The sequence below is a fragment of the Sarcophilus harrisii genome, chromosome 1, assembly GCF_902635505.1.
Source record: "Sarcophilus harrisii chromosome 1, mSarHar1.11, whole genome shotgun sequence".
Lineage (NCBI taxonomy): Eukaryota > Metazoa > Chordata > Mammalia > Dasyuromorphia > Dasyuridae > Sarcophilus > Sarcophilus harrisii.
Window position 1 is genome coordinate 170,818,201 of NC_045426.1, and position 20,660 is coordinate 170,838,860.

The window sequence follows — 20,660 nt, forward strand, 5'->3', positions numbered from 1 at the left end:
TATTTATTAGCCCTCATTATGCATAAGACATCATCATAGAAAAAAAAATTAACACAATCACAGAATCGTTCAATTAATTAGAAGGGCACCTTGATGGTCCTCTAGTCCGACCCATAAACAAAAGGAAACTTTAATAGGGGAATGATATGGCCCAATCTGTGATTATTTTGATAAGACAAATCTAAAAGGGGAGAACCAGTTGGATCAACTGAAATCTGTTACAGTTCAGATGCTCCTCCTCCATGAAAGCGTTTTTTTTTTTTTTTCTTTTGCAATTGAAAGTGGTCTTTCCTACCTATACATTGTAATCAGACTATCTAGACCAAAGCTTCTTAACCTAGGGTATGTCATCTTGGTTTTTGAATAGTTTAATGATAGTATTTTAACAGGATTGATTACTGTTGTAATGCTATGTATTTTAGACATTTAAAAAAATACTATTCTGATAAGAATTTGACATTTACCATTGGAACTTTTTAGTGTCATGGACCTTTTTGTCATTCTGGAGAAAAATTCTAATCCCTTGACTTTGACTTCAGCAAAGTACCTGTACCATATTTCACTTGTGCATATCTAATATCCTCTCTATCACATTATTCCTTTAACTTGAACAGGGAAAGTGTTCCAAATTTTTCTCCCTCCCCTCTCCCCTTCTCAAGTCAGCAAGCAATTCAATATAGGATAAACATGTGCTATTCTTTTAAGCATATTTCCATATTTTTCATGCTGAACAAAAATCTCAGATTAAAAGGGAAAAAAAAACAAGAAACCAAACTAACAAAAAAAGTGAAAATACCAAGTTTATTCACTTTACTTGGATCAGTTTGGGTTCTGTTCCCTGTCTCCATAATAGTTTTCTTTAGTCAGAGTTCTTTTTTGCTTTTTAAAGGTTTTAAAGGTTGAGGTCTGCTCTTAGGGCACTCCAGAGCTTCCTCTACAGGGCGACAGGAGCTTCAAGCTGCCCACACAGAAGCAGTGGTGCTACAGGGTTCCCCAGTGTCCTGGGTGGGCCTGGCCAAGTCCTGCCTATTGTATGAGGATTCATGAGCTCACTATTTCCCTTCCCCAGTGGTGTGTGTGGGGATCTCGCAGCTAGTCTGCTTCTCTACTGGCCTTCTGAACCAGGGCAGAGTAGCCAACACTGTTGTATTTTGGCTAAGAGTCTCTTGCTAGTTCCCCTGTACTGGGGAATCTCCACCTTGGACTCCCCACACCGTGTTGCACTGGGCCATGTTCCCCCTGCCCAATTGAGAGATCTTTCCTAAAGTCCTTTCAAGACATATGCTGGCAAATTATTACACTCAACGTTTGTGGCTTCTATCAATCCAAAATCTGTTCAAAGGTTTGATCTAATGTTGAGGCAATGTCCTGTCCTCTCTGCTACCTTGGCTCTGCCCCCTGGTAAATCTCTTAAGAAAAATTTCCCACATTGACTGACTTCTGGATGAAATAGAAAAGGGGAAAAACTTGGTCCTAATATAATACTTATTAAATATAACAGAAATATACATTTCTCACACAGTTCGCAGACTATGTGATCCCTAGAGCCTTCATCATTACAGTTGATTTCTTGGGGCTGAGGCTCATTCCATGTTCCTCTTAAAATGAGGTGCTTATAATTGTCCTTCAGATGCTATCAAATTCCTAATTCTGATCCCTAACTCTCTAAAAATAATCAAAGTTGCTTTGAGCTGGTTTCATCAACCATTCTACAGGGCTATTGAGAGGAAGAAAAGGAGGGAACTATTAAGTGCTTACAGTGTGTTAAGCACAGAGCTGAGAAAATAAATACAAGCAGAATAGACAGTTCCTCCCCTCAAGGAGAGACAACATACAACAGAACAGAAATGAAATGAAAAACAGAACTGGGAGGTTAAAAAAAAGTCAGCTAGTCTGGGCTCCTTCACAAGCTACAGGAAGAATTTGCACATGGTACAAGGAAGTGAGCTTTGCAGAGATATTCTGGAGTAAACAATGTGTTAAATGATGGTTAAAGTGTTTGATGTCTGTGGGTCAGGAGGTCTCAGGTGCTAAGGGAAGTTCAAGATAAAATTACAGTAAAGATTTGGTTTTGAAGCCTATGGAGTCAGAGCCAGGGTAAAGAGAGAAATGAAAATCTGGTCTGAGCTTCTTCATAAAATAGAACTCTAGGAGGAACTCACCATTGGAAGAAGGTAGGAGCTTTACAGAGGGGTCTTCCAGAATGAGAAGACCCCAGAGATAACTGGATGTTTCATAGTAAGAAGACCCCAGGTATTGATGGAACAAGGATGAGACACCAATAGGAACATGTTTTTGATGGGGCATAGAAATGAATCTCCAAAATATGTTGGATTATAAGCATACAGGCCACCAAATAATGAGGTAAGGGGTCAAACTCCTAAATATATTGGGATTTATGGCTGCTGTCATGACTTATCACATAAGATTTTGAAGGCTTAGACCATCTCCAAATCAAGATGCAGGTTTTATGTTTGGAAGTAGTCAAAAGTTCCAAAAGGGAGTTTAGTGATTAACAAGTGAAAAGACGGCTCTAAGTTTCCTAGTGGAACTCGCCATTAACAAGGGGAATGATGCTTTAAGGCAGGCTAAGTTTCTAAAATGAACTAGGGATACCACAAGATAGGCAGAGCTCCTAATAAACTCACTATCACAGTGATATATCACTATAATATAATGATACTTTTAGTAAGCAGACTAAGTTCCTAAAAGGAATTAAGAAAGAAGTGCGATACCAGTATCATTGTTTTATAGAAGAAAAATAGCCTAGGGATTGACATCTATAACTTGGCCTTCTGATTAGATACACTGTGTGGTCTTGATAAATTTTGTCAATGCAAAGAAATCAATAAAGGCCACTTAAGAACAAGATAAGAACAAAGTAAGGGAAGTCATCCTGGGAATTCAACTAGGACCCACTTAAATACCAAAAAAGTCTTCTTTAGTTAACATCCCTCCCAATGGTCCATCTAGTTACCAAGGACTTGAGTCTTATTCACCCCATCAGTTTAAAAGTCATCAGTTAAGAAAAAGGCCAGGAGAGGAATGAAGGCTCAATTGAGATTAAAATGTGCTACCAGGAAGATCTAGCAAGACTAGAAGAACTAGTCTTATGACTCCTAGATTGGAAACAAACACTGTCCATAAAAAGGGCCATCCTAGGAATGCTGCATGCTAGGGCTGGTCCAATATTAAGATACTATGATTTAACTGAATAGAAACCTTCTAGATGAAAATTGAGCTTCAGTTAACATTTTGCGCTGGTCAAGGATAATACATTTCCCCAAGAATAGAGAAGCTTTCAGGAAAAAAATCAACAGGAATCTTGAATAATAAGTGTTTCCTTTATAGGGAACTCACTCCTATTTCAAGTGTGGCTGCATTTATTTGGATTTAATTTTTAATTTTTTTTTTTTTAAAGGTATTATAGTTTCTGGGATTTTTTTTCTTTATATCACCAAAGTGACCCCGTGTTTCCTTCCCAGAGAAACAGCCCATATGATAAATTTTAATTTTTAGAGGGGAAGAAAAAGTCAGCACAACTGATCAATATATTATAAAGTCTGAAAATATATGCAAAATATAAGATCTGTGCACGGGACCCCCCCTTTTGTGAAGGGAGGGGTCACCTTCTTATATTTCCTCATTAGAGTCCTCTCATTTATAATTACTATGTGAGGGCAATTAGGTGGCTTAGTGGATAGAGTACCAGCCCTGTTGTCAGAAAGACTCATCTTCCTTTCAAATGTGGCCTTAGACTAGTTGTGTGACTCTATGCAAGTCACTTAACTCTGTTTATTTAACTCAGTTTTCCTCATTTATAAATGAGCTGGAGGAGGAAATGACAAACTACTCTTTGCCAAGAACTCCCCTCTCAAAAAAAAAAAGTAGGGTTACAAAGAGACATGAATAAAAAATACTAAACAACAAAAATAAAACTAATTATAGATAGTACTAGAAAAATCCACTTTCGAAACTCAAATTTATTATACCACATGATGTTAAAAAAAGTGTATTATTTTTTAAAAATTCATTAAAATTTAAAAACTAAAACAAAAACAAATTTAAAAAAAGTAAAAATGAATTCAAGAGAAGCAATATCCAGTACAGTAATTCCTTTTAATTAGTAAAGTTTAAGGTATGAATAACCTGTTCTTTGAGGTTAATAGACTAAGCTCTTTCATGTATACAGCACACAAAAAATATAAATTTCTTCAATTTGAAGAAATTAATTCAATAACCAATATAACAGGATACATTCATCCTTTTTCCAATGACTTATGTCTTTGGAAATGATACTTCATCGTTATCATCATTAAGTCATACTTGGTAACTTTCTTGAATGCACGTAAGATTCTATTATTAGATTAAAGCTGAATACTTAACAATCTTAAGAACAGTTTTATAAAAGCATAACATAGCTTTTTATGAAAGCATTTCTAATGGTAAGATGAACAGCAGTCAGCACCAGGTGAGCTAAATTTATTTTGACTACTCATAACTTAAGAACAAATGTAACACACTTAGTCTGAACGAAATCACTGGAAATTTATATTACGAGAACTTCCATGTTGCCATATCCAAAACCAACCTAATGACCAACACAATGTGAATAAACCACTTCATACCACTACCACCAGAATTACTTCCATGGTAATTTTTTTCCACAAGCTAATATGGTCAATATTTACATAATTCAAAAAAGGGTGTGCCTTATTTCATCAATAAAACTATGTAAAGAGCTTAAAAGTTCCAGTAATATATAGTTCAAGTTATAACTGTATTACAAAAGTAAATTTATGTTTTATTATACAGACCATCTAATTGTTTAAAAAAAGAAACAAAACAAAAAACAAAAAACTTGTAAACCATCACAGGTGAACAACAGTCATTTAAAAATACATGAAAAAACTTCTAATCTATATCATTATGAGTCTAAATGCCCTGATTAAAAAAGTAAAATATATACATTTTTAAAATCTTCATACACTTGATAATTTTGCATGATTTTGGTAAAGTAGCATCAGCTCAGAAAAATTGTTTACTTATAAACAATTTTCAAGCCATTCAGAAGAAATCAGTGGGGCTGTGATTTAGAATGCAGCATACAAAGTAGACAGGCCTATATTTAAGGGAAAGAACTTCATTTTTAATATATTCAGAGTCTTTATATGGAGTTCACATAAGTATGAACTAGAACAATAGCAACTCTATTTCAGAGAGCTTTTGTATGAGGTTACACGGTCAGTTGAGAAGACAAAGGGCACTGGAGTGTAAAAGTCATAGCACTGGTGATATATGAAGTAGTCATTAAGGTTTAATGCTTCAAAACATGGTTTTGAAGTACCCAAATTTAAAAGAATAAAAAAAATAATAAAATCCTTAATGTCAGAATGTAAAGCTAAGTTACCAAAAAGCATTATAAGGTATCAACACTGATGCCATTGAATTGACTTAGATGTAGCTACCAAAACTATAAAGACCACAAAGAGATATCCTCTCATTGATTATAACACTAGATATATTTTGTCTTCAAATAACATCGGTTAAGTCATTTGCAGAGAAGGCAAGTATACAGTCCAAAGTTTCTCAAAATTTCCAGTCAGCAACTATGTTTTTTGTCTATCGTAATTCGCAACCATCTTTTTGATATGAGACAATTTGCTTTTCAGCTGCTTGCAATATTTCTTCTTATTCTTGTAATCTGCAGACTAAAAAAAAAAAAAAAAAAAGAGGGAAAAGAATTAGAGAAAAATATCCTAATGATTTCTGTGAATTCTCTTTTTAGAGATCTCACATTATAAAATGAATAGCTCCAATGGGCAAACATGGATAAACATTTTCTTTCATTCTATATACTGAAAAAAAACAAAACAAAAAAGAAGAAGCAAAAACACCTTAAATGTTCTGGTAAATCAGAATCTGTCATATGTGACAAGGAAATTTTAGCTACGCATGAGTGTTAATTATTTCCATTCTTGAGAAATGAGGAATTCTTCCTTTATCTCTCAACTATAAAGGTAGGAAATATGGATGCTATACTGTCAAGACAGAGTAGCGCTGCTTAAGTCTCTCAACTGGCTAGGCTCAATTTTTTCTTCTTTATTACCATAAAGAGTATAACAGGAGTGGAGCTTTAAGGGAAATACTCTGGTATAAGAGCAAAAAGAAACAAAATCTTAATACGTGTCACATACACATTATATATTTTGTCTATTCCTTCTCTTATCTTCCTGCTCCCCATCAATTGTTCAAGTGAGACTAACTTCTCAGGACTTATGATTCAGCCTGTGAGTGCAGTTTGTGGTCCCCATTATCAGCAACCTATAACCTATATCATGTTTGAAATGATGTGTGTGTGTGTGTGTGTGTCCCTATCCTTCCTTCCAACCACACCCATCCAAATCATGACAATCAACAAAAGCACAAGTTGTGAAAAGTGAAGGGTGGGAGAAGGGGACAGGGAAAGCTTCAAGAAGTACTTTTTCATTTGGTGTGTCTAATGTCTAATCAAATAGAGGATCAGGAGAGCATCAAAAAGTAAAGCAAGCAGGCTAAAATTCAGTTATCTAATAGATCTGTCTATGTCCTTATGTCTTATTTTATCTCTCCTGAATAAAATAATTTTCATTCTCTACGTGGGAACTCCCTCTAAGAGGGAGCATTTAGGGAACTGAAGGGAGCTTTTGAGCATAAGTGGCAAAGTGAAATGAGGTCAATATATTTCATAGCCTTCCCATCTTGAGTTTTATATGCTGAAAATAGGAAATTTGATCTCAGTAACCATTCATAGACATTATTTGAGAACTATCATCACCACAATAAAGTTCCATAGAACTGTATTCCTCCAAGTTTCAAGGAAGGGATAATTTTACTGTGACCTGAAAATTGTGTCCTATGTGTTCCTGCCAGCAACTACATAATTTTTCCATATGTACTAAGCAAAAAGAGGTGAGGGATACAGTTCTGCTCTTCAGGTTATCAGAGAAGTGCTGCTTGGGAAAAAATATGGAAGTAGTATTTTAGGGAGAAAACAAAAGAAAAAAAGAATTTACATATACAGAGAGGGAACATTTCATCATTCTTAGGTAGACATAAAAAAATGTGACAGGAGAAAGAAGGAACAATGAATATTTGAAGTTATAGTAGGAATGAAACTTTTTTTTTGAAACTCTTACTATAAAAGGAAATCTGACTATCTAAGAAATCAGCTTCTTGTGTTTCAAAGAATGATGATGATATGGATCCATAGATGTCATCAGATGAGAGGTCTGCCAAAAATGCTCATAGGAAGAGGACAGTGGAAATTGCCAACTTCTTGCAAGGAGAATCAAAGGAACTATTTATTACATTGACAGTCAGGCTTAAGATATCTATTGTCTTTTATCTTTTTTGGTCATGTACACTGACAAAAATTAAACAAACACTTCAGATGATTCATGTAAGAACAAATGAAACCAATCTACATGCCTTTCTAAAGATCTGGAAGTCAAAGGAAAGAAAAACTAATATCTCTGAAAATAAGACAAGGTGGATAAAACTTCATTACCACTATGGATTGAAGGTAAGGAATTCAAAGAAGATGATCAGATTTTAGATGTCAGTTATTAACTAAAAAGATGGTACCTGAAATTTGGAGCCATAGGATTTGCATTTCTGCATCACTATCTAGGAATAGTTGATTCTTAAAAGAGATAGAATCTATTTAACATGGCAAATAAGTCATATTTTCCTAGAATCTTGCAGATATAATCAAAAGAAAGGAAGCGGAGGGAATCGCTCAAAGAGACATTAGACTTCACCTCCATCCTATGATATAAGTGCTATAGATATCATCACCATTTTATAGATGAGTCTCAGAAAAGATAATGACTTCTCAAGAAGCATACAACAGCCAAATATCTGACACAAGATTCAATCCCAAGACTCCTTAACTCCAAGTCCAAAGATATAGCTATTAAGCTATGTTGTTTCTTATCCAAATGGGTTTAAATGTGATAAAACTGGGATATTAATGAAGTGTTGGTGGAGTGGGGAACTGATCCAGTCTTTCTACAGAGGAATTTGAAAACTATGCCCAAAGGGATATATCCTGTGCTTATCCTTTAATCCAGCAATGCTTACTGGGGTTTGTATCCCAAAGAGATCATAAAAGAGAAAAGAACCCACATATAAAAAAAATTTTGTAGCAGTCCTTTTTGTAGTGGCAAGGAACTGGAAGATCTGGAAGTCAAGGGATTCAGAGTATGACTAAATAAGTTGTGGCACATGAATATAATGGAATACTGTTGTTCTATAAGAAATGATGAGCAGGCTGAAAGACTTCCATGAACTGATGCTAAGCAAGGTGAATAGAACCAAAAGAACACTGTACACAACAGCAACAAAATTATGTGTTGATCAACTGTGATGGACTTGGCTCTTTTTAAAACAATGACAATTCCAATAGACTTGTGATGAAAAATGACATCTACATACATCCAAAGAAAGAACGACAGAGACTGGATGTGGATCAAAGCACAGTATTTTCACCTTCTGTTGGTGGTGGTGCTGGTGCTGTTTTCTTGTGATTTTTCTTTCCAAAACTAATGTAGAAATACATTAAAAATTGATTATATCACAGCAATGTGGTGATTCAAGACAATTCCAATAGAATAGAAAATGCCATATAATCCAAAATAAAGAAGTATGGAGACTGAATACGGAGCAAAGAATAGTATTTTAACTTTCTGTTTATCCGGTTTTTTTTTTCTTTTTAGTCTGATTTTTCTTACACAACATGACAAATATGGAAATAGATTTAAAAGAATTGTACACATTCAACTTATATCAGATTACGTGCTTTCTTTGGGAGGGATGAAGAAAAAAATCTGAACTCAACATCTTACAAAAATAAAAGTTGAGGGGCAGCTAGGTGGTACAGTGGATAAAGCACCAGACCTCAAGACAGGATGACCCGAGTTCAAATCTGGTCTCAGACACTTAACACTTCCTAGCTGTGGTTTGTATATAAGACACTTCATAAAATAAGATTACAGAAAAATTAAGAAACTAATTATACTTACTGCTTTTACTTCCTTTAGTCGATTATATTCATCGGCAGCAGCCTATTAAGGAAAAAATAAGCACATGAACGTTTATTGTTGTATTTATCTTGAACATAATTATAATTATGCTCAAGCCCTCTAATTTACTCTGAGGCTTAAAACTCTGTGTTATATAAAAAAGAAAAACATTATTTAATGACATTTCATAGATTTCATCCACACAGGTAAAGAGAAGCTAAAATGATACAAATTCCTGCTCCCTTTATTAATTTCAATAGCACTGTTTACTTTAGTCTTTAATATGACCATCTTTTCAGAGAGAACCATCAATTTTCCACGTCAAAGCCTCAGATTATTTGACAAGATAAAAGAAAGGTTCCCAAAGTTCTGAGTTGAATGAATACAAGAATAATAGTGGTTTTGCTAGCGCATGAGTATAAATGATATTGATACCATCACAAACCAATTAAAATTTTCATAACCTGATTATTATCAAACTAATCTTTATTCCCCCTAGTTTTTGTGGAGGGGTTTTTATTCTATGGAAACTCACCATGTATTCCTCACTTTCTTCTCGATAGTCATCTAGCTCTTTATCCAAGCGGGAGAGATCTTTGTTGATTTCATCTATTTCTGCTTGTAAACTCTTGTATTCCTGTAAGCCAGTGTCAAAATTCTTCTTATAAAGCTGTCTCTGTTGGTCTGAAGTTATTGGAGGATATTCCCTAAGTATTAAGGGGAGAAAATTATCATCTATTTTGTGGTTGTTCAGTGCTTTTTCAATAATGTCCAAGTCTTTGTGACCCCATTTGCTGTACCCTTAAGACTATATCACCTTCAATATAAGATGGACCAGTCTAAGTGTCAGGCAACACTTGGGACTATGAAGAGAAAAGTGAAACAGTACCTGCTCTCACGGAGTTTACACTTTATAACATGCTCACAGCCAATTAAAATTTGGAGATATAAAAAAATATATATTATTTTGTAAGGGAGGGGTTATGAATTACTAAGTTGTGAAAGCAGGAAAAACTGCATAAAGATTTTAACAATTGAGCCAAGTCTTAAAGCTTGTTGAGATTTCAAAAGGCAGCAGCATAAATGCTGAAGATGGAATATCTTCTATAGAGAACACTGAGAACAAAAATCACCATGGAAAGACAAAGAACTGAAACCAGAATGTGAAGAGCTTTAAAAGAAAAATCCAGGAATACTTTAACCTTATGGTCAAAGGGAAGATCGCTGAAACTTTCTTGGAAAGAGTAAAAGGTCATAGCTGAACTTTAGGAATATCAATTTGGTGGCTGTGTAGGTGATAGACAGTGAAGGGAGAAGTTGTATTGAAGGACAGTTCCAAGAAGGTTCTCATTGTAGTCTAAGCAAAAGATAAGGAAGGGTCTGGACTAAAGTGCTATAGAAAAGAGAACAAATGAGAGGCAAAAAATGAAGAGGTTATTGAGCAGATGTTGGGAAGAAGGCAAGGGAAATAAAGAATAATTCCTAACTTTAAAACCAGGAGGACTGAAAGAATGCTATTGTCCTTGGGGGGAAAAAAATGAAAAAAGGGTAAATTCCAAGATAATCCCATAGGACTCATAATGAAAAATGGTATTTATCTCCAGAGAAAAGAACTGATGGCATCTGAACACAGAACAAAGCATGAATTTATGCTTTCTTCCACAAAATGATGAATATGGAAATGTTTTACATGATTGCACACGTATAACCTGTATCAGACTATTTAGCATCTAAAAAGGGAGGGTGGATGGAGAAGAGGAAGAGAGGGATAGAATGTAGAACTTAAAATTCATGAATTATTGGTGGGAAAGTTGCTTGTTTTCCTTTGTTCAGAGAAAAATATTTGAGGATAATCTAATTTGCAAATTATTTTGTGGTTGTCTATATGCTCAGATATTGAATATATACCTACAGTTTTATATATTTAAAAAACTTAAAACATCCAAAATTTCAAATTACACTTCATAACGGAGTATAAATGGCTGAAAAGGCCATTACAGAACTGCAAATAGTTCTTCACAAATTATCTAATCCAGTATGTAAATATATCTCACAGATTGCACACATATAACCTTTATCAAATTGTTTACCATCTTATGGAGGAAGAGAGAAAACCTTATTAAAAAAATTAATATGGGGCAGCTAGGAGGCACAGTGGATGGAGCACTAGCTCTGAAGTCAGGAGAACCTGAGTTCAAATCTGCCCTCAGACACTTAACACTTTCTAGCTGTGTGACCCTGAGCTAGTCACTTAACCCCAACTGCCAGTTTGGGGTGGGGGGGGAGGGGGAGAAGGAGAAGGAGGGAGAGGGAGGGAATTAATATTACCTTCTCAGCAAACTGCTATCTAAGATAATTCTAATAGAAATTCTCATACAGAAAAAGGAATCATGGAGACTGAATGCAGATCAAAGCATACTATTTTCACCTTTTTTTTTTTCTTGTGGTTTTTCATTTTTATTCTGATTTTTTTTTCACAACATGACTAATGTGGAACATGTTTAAAATGATTATACATGTATAACTATATCAGACTGTTTGCTCTCTTAGGGAGGAGGAAGGGGAAAATTTGGTACTCAAAATCTTACAAAAACTAATGCTGAAAACTAAATGAATAAAAATAATAATATTTAAACTTTTTTTTTTTACATGCAATTGGGGATAAATACTACTTTAAAACACTATTATTTGAAAAATGTGAAATGAAATGACTTTTCTAAGATCACCTAAATATTAAGAAGTACCCCAGGGTGTTTTCTGACCAAACATGAGCTCTTATATTTGTACAATTCCCACCCCCACCCCCCCAGTTTATCAATACTTAATGAATGTTTGCTGGGTTGTTTTTGTGTGTATATGTGTGTTATTTTTTTTTTTTTCTAGAGATAAGATGGTGGGGGTAAGGACCCAGACCTCTGATTTCTTTACTGTAGTGAACTTCTGGTGAAGAAATTTCCTATACCAACAAACATCATCAACTGCTTTGCAACACAACAAACTTAGGGAATTCCTTATGGCAAAGAGAGGTTAAGTAATCCAGGCTCTGAGTGCTAAGGCAAACTTCTCTTTTTTTTTTTTTTTTTTTTTTTTATTATTTTTTTTTTAATTTTAAAATTTTATTTTTTTATTTTAATTTTTTAAAATTTGTTTTTTTTTTTTAGTCTTTTTTTTTTTTTTAATAGCCTTTTATTTACAGGATATATACATGGGTAACTTTACAGCATTAACAATTGTAAGGCAAACTTCTCAAAGTTTCCAAGTGCATATGAAAACAGCAGTGACCTCAGCTCAGTAGCACTTTCCATTTGCATCTTGGGAAGATTTTCAGAAATCCTTTAAGTACTGCCTTAGTCAACATTAAGAAGGTTGCTCTAGAAAAACTCAAAGCAAGTAACTAATTATTAAGTTTCTTTCAACACACTTGTGGTGTCTCAAAGTAAAAGAACCCAGGGAACTTAACCAATAGCAAAAAATGACAGCATTGTTTTGGCAACCCACAATGGTCTGTGAACTACAAATGCTATCTCTGTACCTGTCCCAGTCCTCATCCAGTTCTTCACAAGATTCCCCACCAGTGGTATAGTCGGTTTCATAATAGTCCTGATCAGCTCTTCTTGACGTCCTTCCTTTCCCATAAGGTTTCTTTGTAGACATCACTATGTTACCATTGCTGCTATACCGAGGTTGCCTGAAATCATCCACAGGTGAAGTCACTGGAAGCACTTTAACCACTTCTGGTATCCTAGAGGAAACAACATCATTCCACATCATTGGTCAACTTCTAAGCCAAAAACAGGAACACTACACAGAATGAATGATCTTTTCAACAAATGCAATACTATTCAACCCCTCCCCTCCCCCACAATCCAAATAGCAGCAAGAATAAAAGCCAAGAGACCTCCAAAATCCTGTGTGCTCACTCAGTCAAGAAATTTATGTACAGTCCACTGAGCAGATCTCTTAAGTTTGGTATGCCCAACTCTGCAGCCCTTAGAACTTTTAAATGCATATAACAGTTTTTACGGTCCTGATTTAAAAGGAACTTCTCTTCAGCCTTTAAATAAGGGCATGTAATCTTAGAGAAAAATTTTGTTTCACTTAAAGGGTTCATGTCAACAATTTACCTTATACTAATCCAGTTTGGATAAATCTTAGTGAACTTTTCTATTCTACAGATTTTAAGTCCCATGAAATGATTTTCTTTTAAATTCAAATTAGGGAAAGGGAATATGTACATATTCCTACCAGTGAATACTTAAAAATTCACACAAAATGTCTGTGGATTTAATGTAAAAGTATAATTATTCACACCTCAAAGCAATTTTTTTTTAAAGCTGAGGTTTTTAATTTAAGTTTTACAGCATAATTACAGATCATTTCAAACTTTTGGTCATGTATTGGAAAGAATGAAAAAAGAACATGTATTTTTTTCCTAGGCCATTGATTGTTTTTGCTGAAGTATTTGACTTCCCCATCCTAACCTACCAAAATGAGGAAGTAAAATTACTTCAAAAAGTAACCGCAAATGAGGCTCCTTAATATGAATGCAGGCCAGAAGCTGAATTGGGAAAAAGTGACAGAGAATATGGAAGGAAGGAGAATGCATAAGAAGGGAAAGGGAAATTTAAAAAGGTCCCAGAGAGAGGAAGTTAATTTGTGCTTTTCATGAAAAGGTTTTCAATCTAGAGAAAGCTCAGAAAATGGCAGAAGGAAACAAAACATTCAGCTAAAGAACTCAGGGGCAAATTTACATTTTAATCAGCCTCCTAAAATCTCATTACCTTAACAATATCTCTTGTTTATTACAGTGAGTACAATAACTAGAAAAGTTCTAATTTTAGGGGTTTTGTGTAATAAAGGATTTATATTCTTCTACTTAGGGTTATTCAAAGTGCCTCCTCCTTCAAGCATATCATCACCCCAGCTTTCCAAAGGCTATTCTATAAGGAAGGACCAGCCCAAGAAAATTCTCATCCCCCAGGAAGAGGGCCAACAAAACATCATTATTTTTTTTCATGTCAAAGCATGAAAGTCCTGGAGACTCTGCAGGAGTTACAATTAGCCTCAATGGAGTTATCTTCATGGATGAAATATATGTTCTTTCATTAAAAAATCAAAGATAATGTATATTTTATCATGCTTTTAAAGAAAGTTTGTTGAGACTATTCAATCATTTTTTAAGTGTATCTTACTTTGTGACCCCTTTTAGGTTTTTCTGGGCAAAGATACCGAAGTGGTTTGCCATTTCCTTCTCCATCACATATTCTAAATGAGGACAGGGAGGGAAAGAGGGTTAAATGACTTGCCCAGAATCACACAGCTACTAAGTGTTTGAGCACAGATTTGAATTTAGGAAAATGAATTTTCCTGAATCCAGACCCAGTGATCTATCCACTTTACTATCTAGCTGTCTGTTGACGCAATATGGATGATCAAATTTACTTAATAGGATAATATATATATTAGGGATATCAGAAATGCCATTCAATTAATCTTAAAATAAAAAACACAAAACAAATATGGAAAGATTTGAAGCTGATAATCTGTAAACATTACTTTGTTTCATCTATTCCCAGAGTTCTGCACATAGTAGACTTAATAAATATTTATATTTGGATGAATTTCCCTTCTATGAGGAACAAAAGAAAACCTTATCTTCCCCTCAGTCCTTCTCCAAAATCTTATTTAAGAGTCAAATTAAGTTTTAAATCAATCTTTTAAAAAGGATGGATGTCTGGGTGTGTTTGGGTAGGAAATGGATATGATTTGGCAGTTCCTCTCCGGTTCTAGTTTGTCACCAAGCTTGAAAACCTCCTAAGCTTGCTTCAACAACTGGATTCCTGCACATTTTAATCACTAGCTGTAGGAAGAAAGAGAAGACAGATTTTGTCCCATGAGTCATGAGAAAACAAACTTCTCAGATGCTCTGTCCAAAACTTTGTTAAAAGTAACATGATACACCCAGCTCTTGCTACAGAGACAGGTTTAAGTGACAAGAATGACTAAAGCCTTCAAAACATAATTCTTCATAAATAAAGCCTTCAAAACAGGCTACAGTCTTCAGGGGAAATGCAACAGAAAAGGAACAAAATCACTCAGGTTTTACTATAATTCCACTTTTCCCCAAGTTTTTCCAAGTTTTATGGACAAGTTCATGGTATCAGAAATTTCTGGTACGATATCTTAAGCTGTTTAACTTTCAATTTCATTTCAGACTTTTTCCATCTGGATTCTTCCTCAGTTTTAATACCACTACACTTTTTTGTTCTTCCATTATACTACTCCAAGAATAAGTGTACGATTCAGACCTATTGAGGTTCATGATTAAAATGCAACAGTTGACTTTATTTGTATTATCAGACTTGATTCTTATAACCCTGGGAGGAATTATACCCACTTTATAAATAGTGAAACTGATACTCAAAAAGGTTAAATGACCTTATCAGGATCACACAGTAAAAGTGAATAGGATTTAAATCCAAGTGTTCGTTCCTAACTTGAAGACCAACAAATGCCATACTATCGAAATATTTCTTAATTAATTAAAATAGGGATATTTTCCTAGATGAAGTACTATACGAAATCACCACCATTATTAACAATAAAATACAAAATTAAAGTTAATTCTCTTTCAGTGATTCCAATTTTACAAACCACCATTTTTTCTCACTTTCTTGGTATATTTTAGTAGAATTTCTGTCAGATAACAGTCACATTTTTTAGAAAGCATTTGATAAAAAGACAGATACAAAGAGATGGGTGCTGATTAACTGAAAAGTGGGAGCAATTCCACTTTTGGCATTCAAAGCCCTCCCCAGTAATAGCAACATATAAAACCTTTGTAACAGTAATTATGACCAAAACCTTGTGAAGTAGATACAATAGGGGTCCCATTTTATAGATCTAGTTTGGTAGAAGAGAATACATGAAGATGGGAAATGAGGAGCGGAAAAGGTCGATTGAAACCAATCTACAGAGAACCTTGAATGGCAGCATCAGGCATTTAATAACTTTATTAAGTATGGGGAAATTCAATGAAGGTTTTTAGAGATGACAATAGTAATGAGAACCGTGATTAGCAGTATATTTTATTAGGAAAGGCAGATTGAACTAAACAAAATAAGGCCTATTGGAAAAGAAATTAGACTAGATTCAGGGAAGACTAGTCAGATGGCCACATTTTATAAAATTTCTCATTTACAACATCAGCTTTCCACTGTTGCAAGATAATGCCATCTTTCATATCCACCTCTCACAAGTCTAGAAAAAAGAGATTAGGGACTATCAGTACTCTGGTGCTATAAAATTTCCATGGATAGCATTTACATTTCCCTATCCTGCTTTATTCAAACCTGAGTGTGGGTGGGAAAAATAACTAAGAGTGAGACCAATTTAAAAAATTCCTAGGTCCACTTAGCAAATTTGGGTGGAGGAGTCATCATTTTTAGCTAAATATCTTCCTGTCTCCTAATCTTCCCAGACCTTGAACAGAGTTTTTATTTACTTACCACATTGAGTCCTCGGGTACCTAAGAACTAGTCCTTACATTAACAAGAAATACAATTGTAGATCGTGTGACTGAGCAAATCACTTAATCTTGTTTGCCTCAGTTCTTTCATCTGGAAAATAAACTGGACAAAGTGATTCAGGCCAGTTCCAATGGTCTTGTGATAGAGAAAGCCATCCGCACCCAGAGAGAGGACTGTGGCGACTGAATGTGGATCACAACGTAGTATTTTCTTGTTATTTACTTGCATTTTGTTTTCTTTCTCATTTTTTTTCCTTTTTGATTTTCTTGTGCAGCATAATTGTATAAATATGTACAGAAGAATTACACATGTTTAACATGTATAAAAGACAGATACAAAGAGATAAGTGCCGACTAACTGGAAAGTGGGAGCCATTCCACCTTTGGCATTCAAAACCCTCCACAGTAATAGCAATATATATAAAATCTTTGCAACAGTAATTTTAACCTAAATCTTGTGAGGTAGATACATGTATCGGGGGGAAGGGTGAAAAAAAATTGGAACAAGATTTTGCAAAGGTGAATGTTGAAAACTATGCATGTGTTTTGAAAATAAAAGGTTTTTTTGATTTTTCTTGTGTGGCAAGAGAATCGTATAAACATGTATGCATATATTGGATTTAACATATATTTCTACCATGTTTAACATTTATTGGACTACTTTCCATATAGGAAAGGGTGTGGGGAATGGGGAGAAAAATTAGAACACAAGGTTTTGTAAGGGCTAATGTTGAAGAACTGTCCACAAATATGTTTTGAAAAATAAAAAGCTTTACACAAAAAAAAAAAAAAAAGAAAGAAAGAAAAGAAAAAGCTTTATTAAAAAATTCCCCAAATCTGAAATTACTTCTTCCTCTGAATCCAAGGCATTTTGTGCACCCATATTATTTCTTATTAGCAACTGGTAAACATCTCAGCTCTGCCACTTGACTAGGGAAAGGGGCAATTCTTCACCTTTGTATCCCCCTCAAAGATTAGCACAACACTTTATACTGGGTACCCACCTCCTACACAAAACCCTATCTGGTAACCTTCCCAAGAGGTAACTAGAAGGACCTATACAGAGTGCTGGAGTCAGGAAGACCTGAATTCAAATCCAGCCTCACTCAGTCACAAACTATGTGACTCCAGCCAAGTATGGAATTAATATTAAATTAATAGTACCCACCTCAAAGGACTGTTTTGGGGATTGAAAGAGATATCATTTGTCAGTATGGATGTTACATAAATGTAAGGTTCCTGAGGCCAGGGGCTTTCTTTTATCCTTGTATCCTTAGCATTTAGTATAGTGTCTAGTAGAGAAGGGTTTAATAAATGTTTATGTGTGTATACACACACACAACATACATATAATATACATGTGTGTTGTTAATACACGTGCTAATGTGTATGTATACATATGTGTGAAATTATGCTGAAGATAATTATTTGTTCCATATTGCTTTGCTTGATAGAAACTCTTAAGGAACATAGCTTTTTTTTTTTTTTTTTTAAATCTTTGAATTGTCAATACTTGGCACAGTGCCTAGAAAACAATAGGCAACTTAGTAAATGCCTATTCCCCTTAAAATCTGGGGAAAGTAATGAAGCCCAAGCAGCTTAACAGAACAGCTAAGAAGCAATAATGGTTACATGATGCAAAATAAACTAGTTTTACAAGCTTGAAAGTCATGCAAATAGTAGCTTGTAATTTTTAAAAACAAGACCATAACTTGACTCTTTTCAGCAAGGAGGTGATTCAAAGCAATTCCAATAGAATTGTGATGGAAAGTACCAAAAAAAATTAGATTGTATGTAGAGAAGGTATTCTCTACATCCAGAGAGAGGACTATAGAGATTGAATATGGATGAAAGCATAGTATTTTCACCTTTATTGTTGCTTGCTTACTTCTTTTTTTCCCCTTTTGATCTGATTATTTTTTTTGCACAGCAGAACATGGAAATATTTTTAGAAAAAGTGCACATTTAACGTATATCAGACTGTTTGTTGTCTTGGAGAAGGAGTGAGAGGAAGAAGAGGAAGAAAAATTTGGAACACAAGATTTTGCAAAGGTGAATACTGAAAACTATACTTGCATGTTATTTGGGAAAATGCTATTAAAACTTAAAAAACAAAAACAAGACTATATATCTCCAGCACGTTATAAACTATTCTGTCTCAATTACCCCTACGCCTTGGTATTGGGTAGTGAAGCCAAAAGGGGGTTTGAAAAGAAAACCTTTTCTCAAAATAAACCTAGTTTTAATCAATATAAAGGTACCTACTGAGCAGCCAAATAGAAAATTATTAAGCAAAGTCAATTGTAGGTCTATTTGGTTTCCAAATTCCATTCCTTTCATTATAATAAAGTTCATTGTTTCCAATTGGATCCCATAATTAAAATCAGCTTGCCAGTGTAGGATTAATGGTTTCAGTTCCTTCTATGTTCTGAGAATGGCTTTTTACATGATCAGTCTCTGTTAAATATAAGACAGGTAGAACTGTGTCTAGGAAAGAGTCAAATTCCACTTGTACTATTTACTTGTGACACTAAAAAAAAAAAAAAAAAATCAATTTTACTTTTTCAAAGCTCAGGTTTTTTATTTGCAAAATGATGGTGCCAGACTAGGCAAACAAACTCTAGGGCTCTATCCAGTTCTAAATCTATTCACGGATAATTCTGCTAGAAAGTTCAAACTGAAAGGTGTCAAATATGATTTTTCCAAAGTAAAAGGAAGAAATGCTAACCAGTGGATAGGTAAGGACAGTCATACTAAAGAATCAATGCAATAAGTCATCTTGTCATCCCTATGAACATGGTAGAAAGTTCCCCAACTATCTTTCTGCACCATTTACTATGGTGCTACACAAGAAATGGGTAACAACGAGCAAAGTAAAATAAAGTTCCTGGACCAAATGGGAGGAGTAATATAGAATCATTGGATTTGTATCTGGAATGTCTAATCCAGACCTGTATTTTCAAGCTATGAAGAGAGTGGTTCAAGGTTCATACATAATATTTCAGACAAAGATAGAACTTAAAACCCAGTTTTCCTGACTGTCAGATCAGTGATCTCTATTCTGGAAAATTCAGCATCAATCACACCCAACAAACAAGGGTTTCCTTATCCACAAAATTAAGAGATCTCTTTCTCTCTCAATTCTATTAAATCTGTAAAACTCCAAAGGGATGGAAGAATGAAAAGGAGCCTATTTCTACATATGTAACAAATGTAACTTGTTACAAATAATGATTTTAAAGTCAATTTTATGTTAAAAAAAATTTAAGAATAGTCAGCAAGCAAATTTCTCAATCTCACTTTCTTCATCTTAAAAACAAAAGTTTTAAGATTAGGTAAATATTTAAGGTACCTTCCTTCTCAAAACGTTGTAAAAGATATAAATCAACAAGCTTATTACTTTCAAGTTACCTAACAGTGAGAAAAACTACCAACAAGAATTTATAACTCAACATGATGTCATCTAGTGCTTTATGGTTAAAAAGGATGTAATCATCACAAAAACTTTGTGAGGTGGGTAACAATATAAGCATACTCTCACCTGTTTTAACAAAGAAAGAACCGAGGCTTAAAGAGGTTAAAAGGGACCTAACATAGTATAGCTGAGAGAGCAGGTGATTTGATAGGAAAGCACCCAGGTTCAAATGTTCTCTCTACTACTTCCTCCCAATGTGACCTCTCTAGACTTCAATGCCCTCAACAGTAAAATAGGAGGGTTAATCAGGAGATTTCTGAAGTCTCTTAGTTCTTGCACAATGAGAACCTATAAGCTCTCTGAGATTACTGGTCCAGGGGACTGGAATCTAAGTCTTATGTCTCCAAGTGCTCTTTTTTTCTGTTCTAGAGTGCCACTCAATAAAAAATACATTGATCTTGTGATGAAGAGAGCCATCTACACTCAGAGAGAGGACTATGGGAACTGAGTTTGGATCCAACATAGCATTTTCATTCTTTTTGTTGTTGTTTACTTGCATTTTATTTTCTTTCTCATTTTTCCCTCTATTTGATCTGATTTTTCTTGTGCAGCAAAATAATTGTATAAATATGTATGCATAGTTTTACCATGT

General features: G+C 34.5%; 1 protein-coding gene across 4 annotated transcripts in view; it reads right to left on the reverse strand.

Annotated features, from left to right (window-relative positions):
* Window positions 1-4,100: 4,100 nt before the first annotated feature.
* The window catches only part of OCLN (occludin), a 50,060-nt gene continuing 33,500 nt past the window's right edge, over window positions 4,101-20,660 (reverse strand). For all 4 annotated transcript variants that reach the window (XM_031966843.1, XM_031966850.1, XM_031966858.1 and 1 more), the window contains exons 6-9: window positions 12,598-12,807; window positions 9,601-9,772; window positions 9,066-9,107; window positions 4,101-5,711 (exon numbers count right to left, since the gene is read on the reverse strand). In XM_031966843.1, coding sequence (XP_031822703.1) covers window positions 5,610-5,711; window positions 9,066-9,107; window positions 9,601-9,772; window positions 12,598-12,807 — 526 coding nt within the window. In that variant the 3' untranslated portion in view covers window positions 4,101-5,609. The remainder of the gene's footprint in view (window positions 5,712-9,065; window positions 9,108-9,600; window positions 9,773-12,597; window positions 12,808-20,660) is intronic.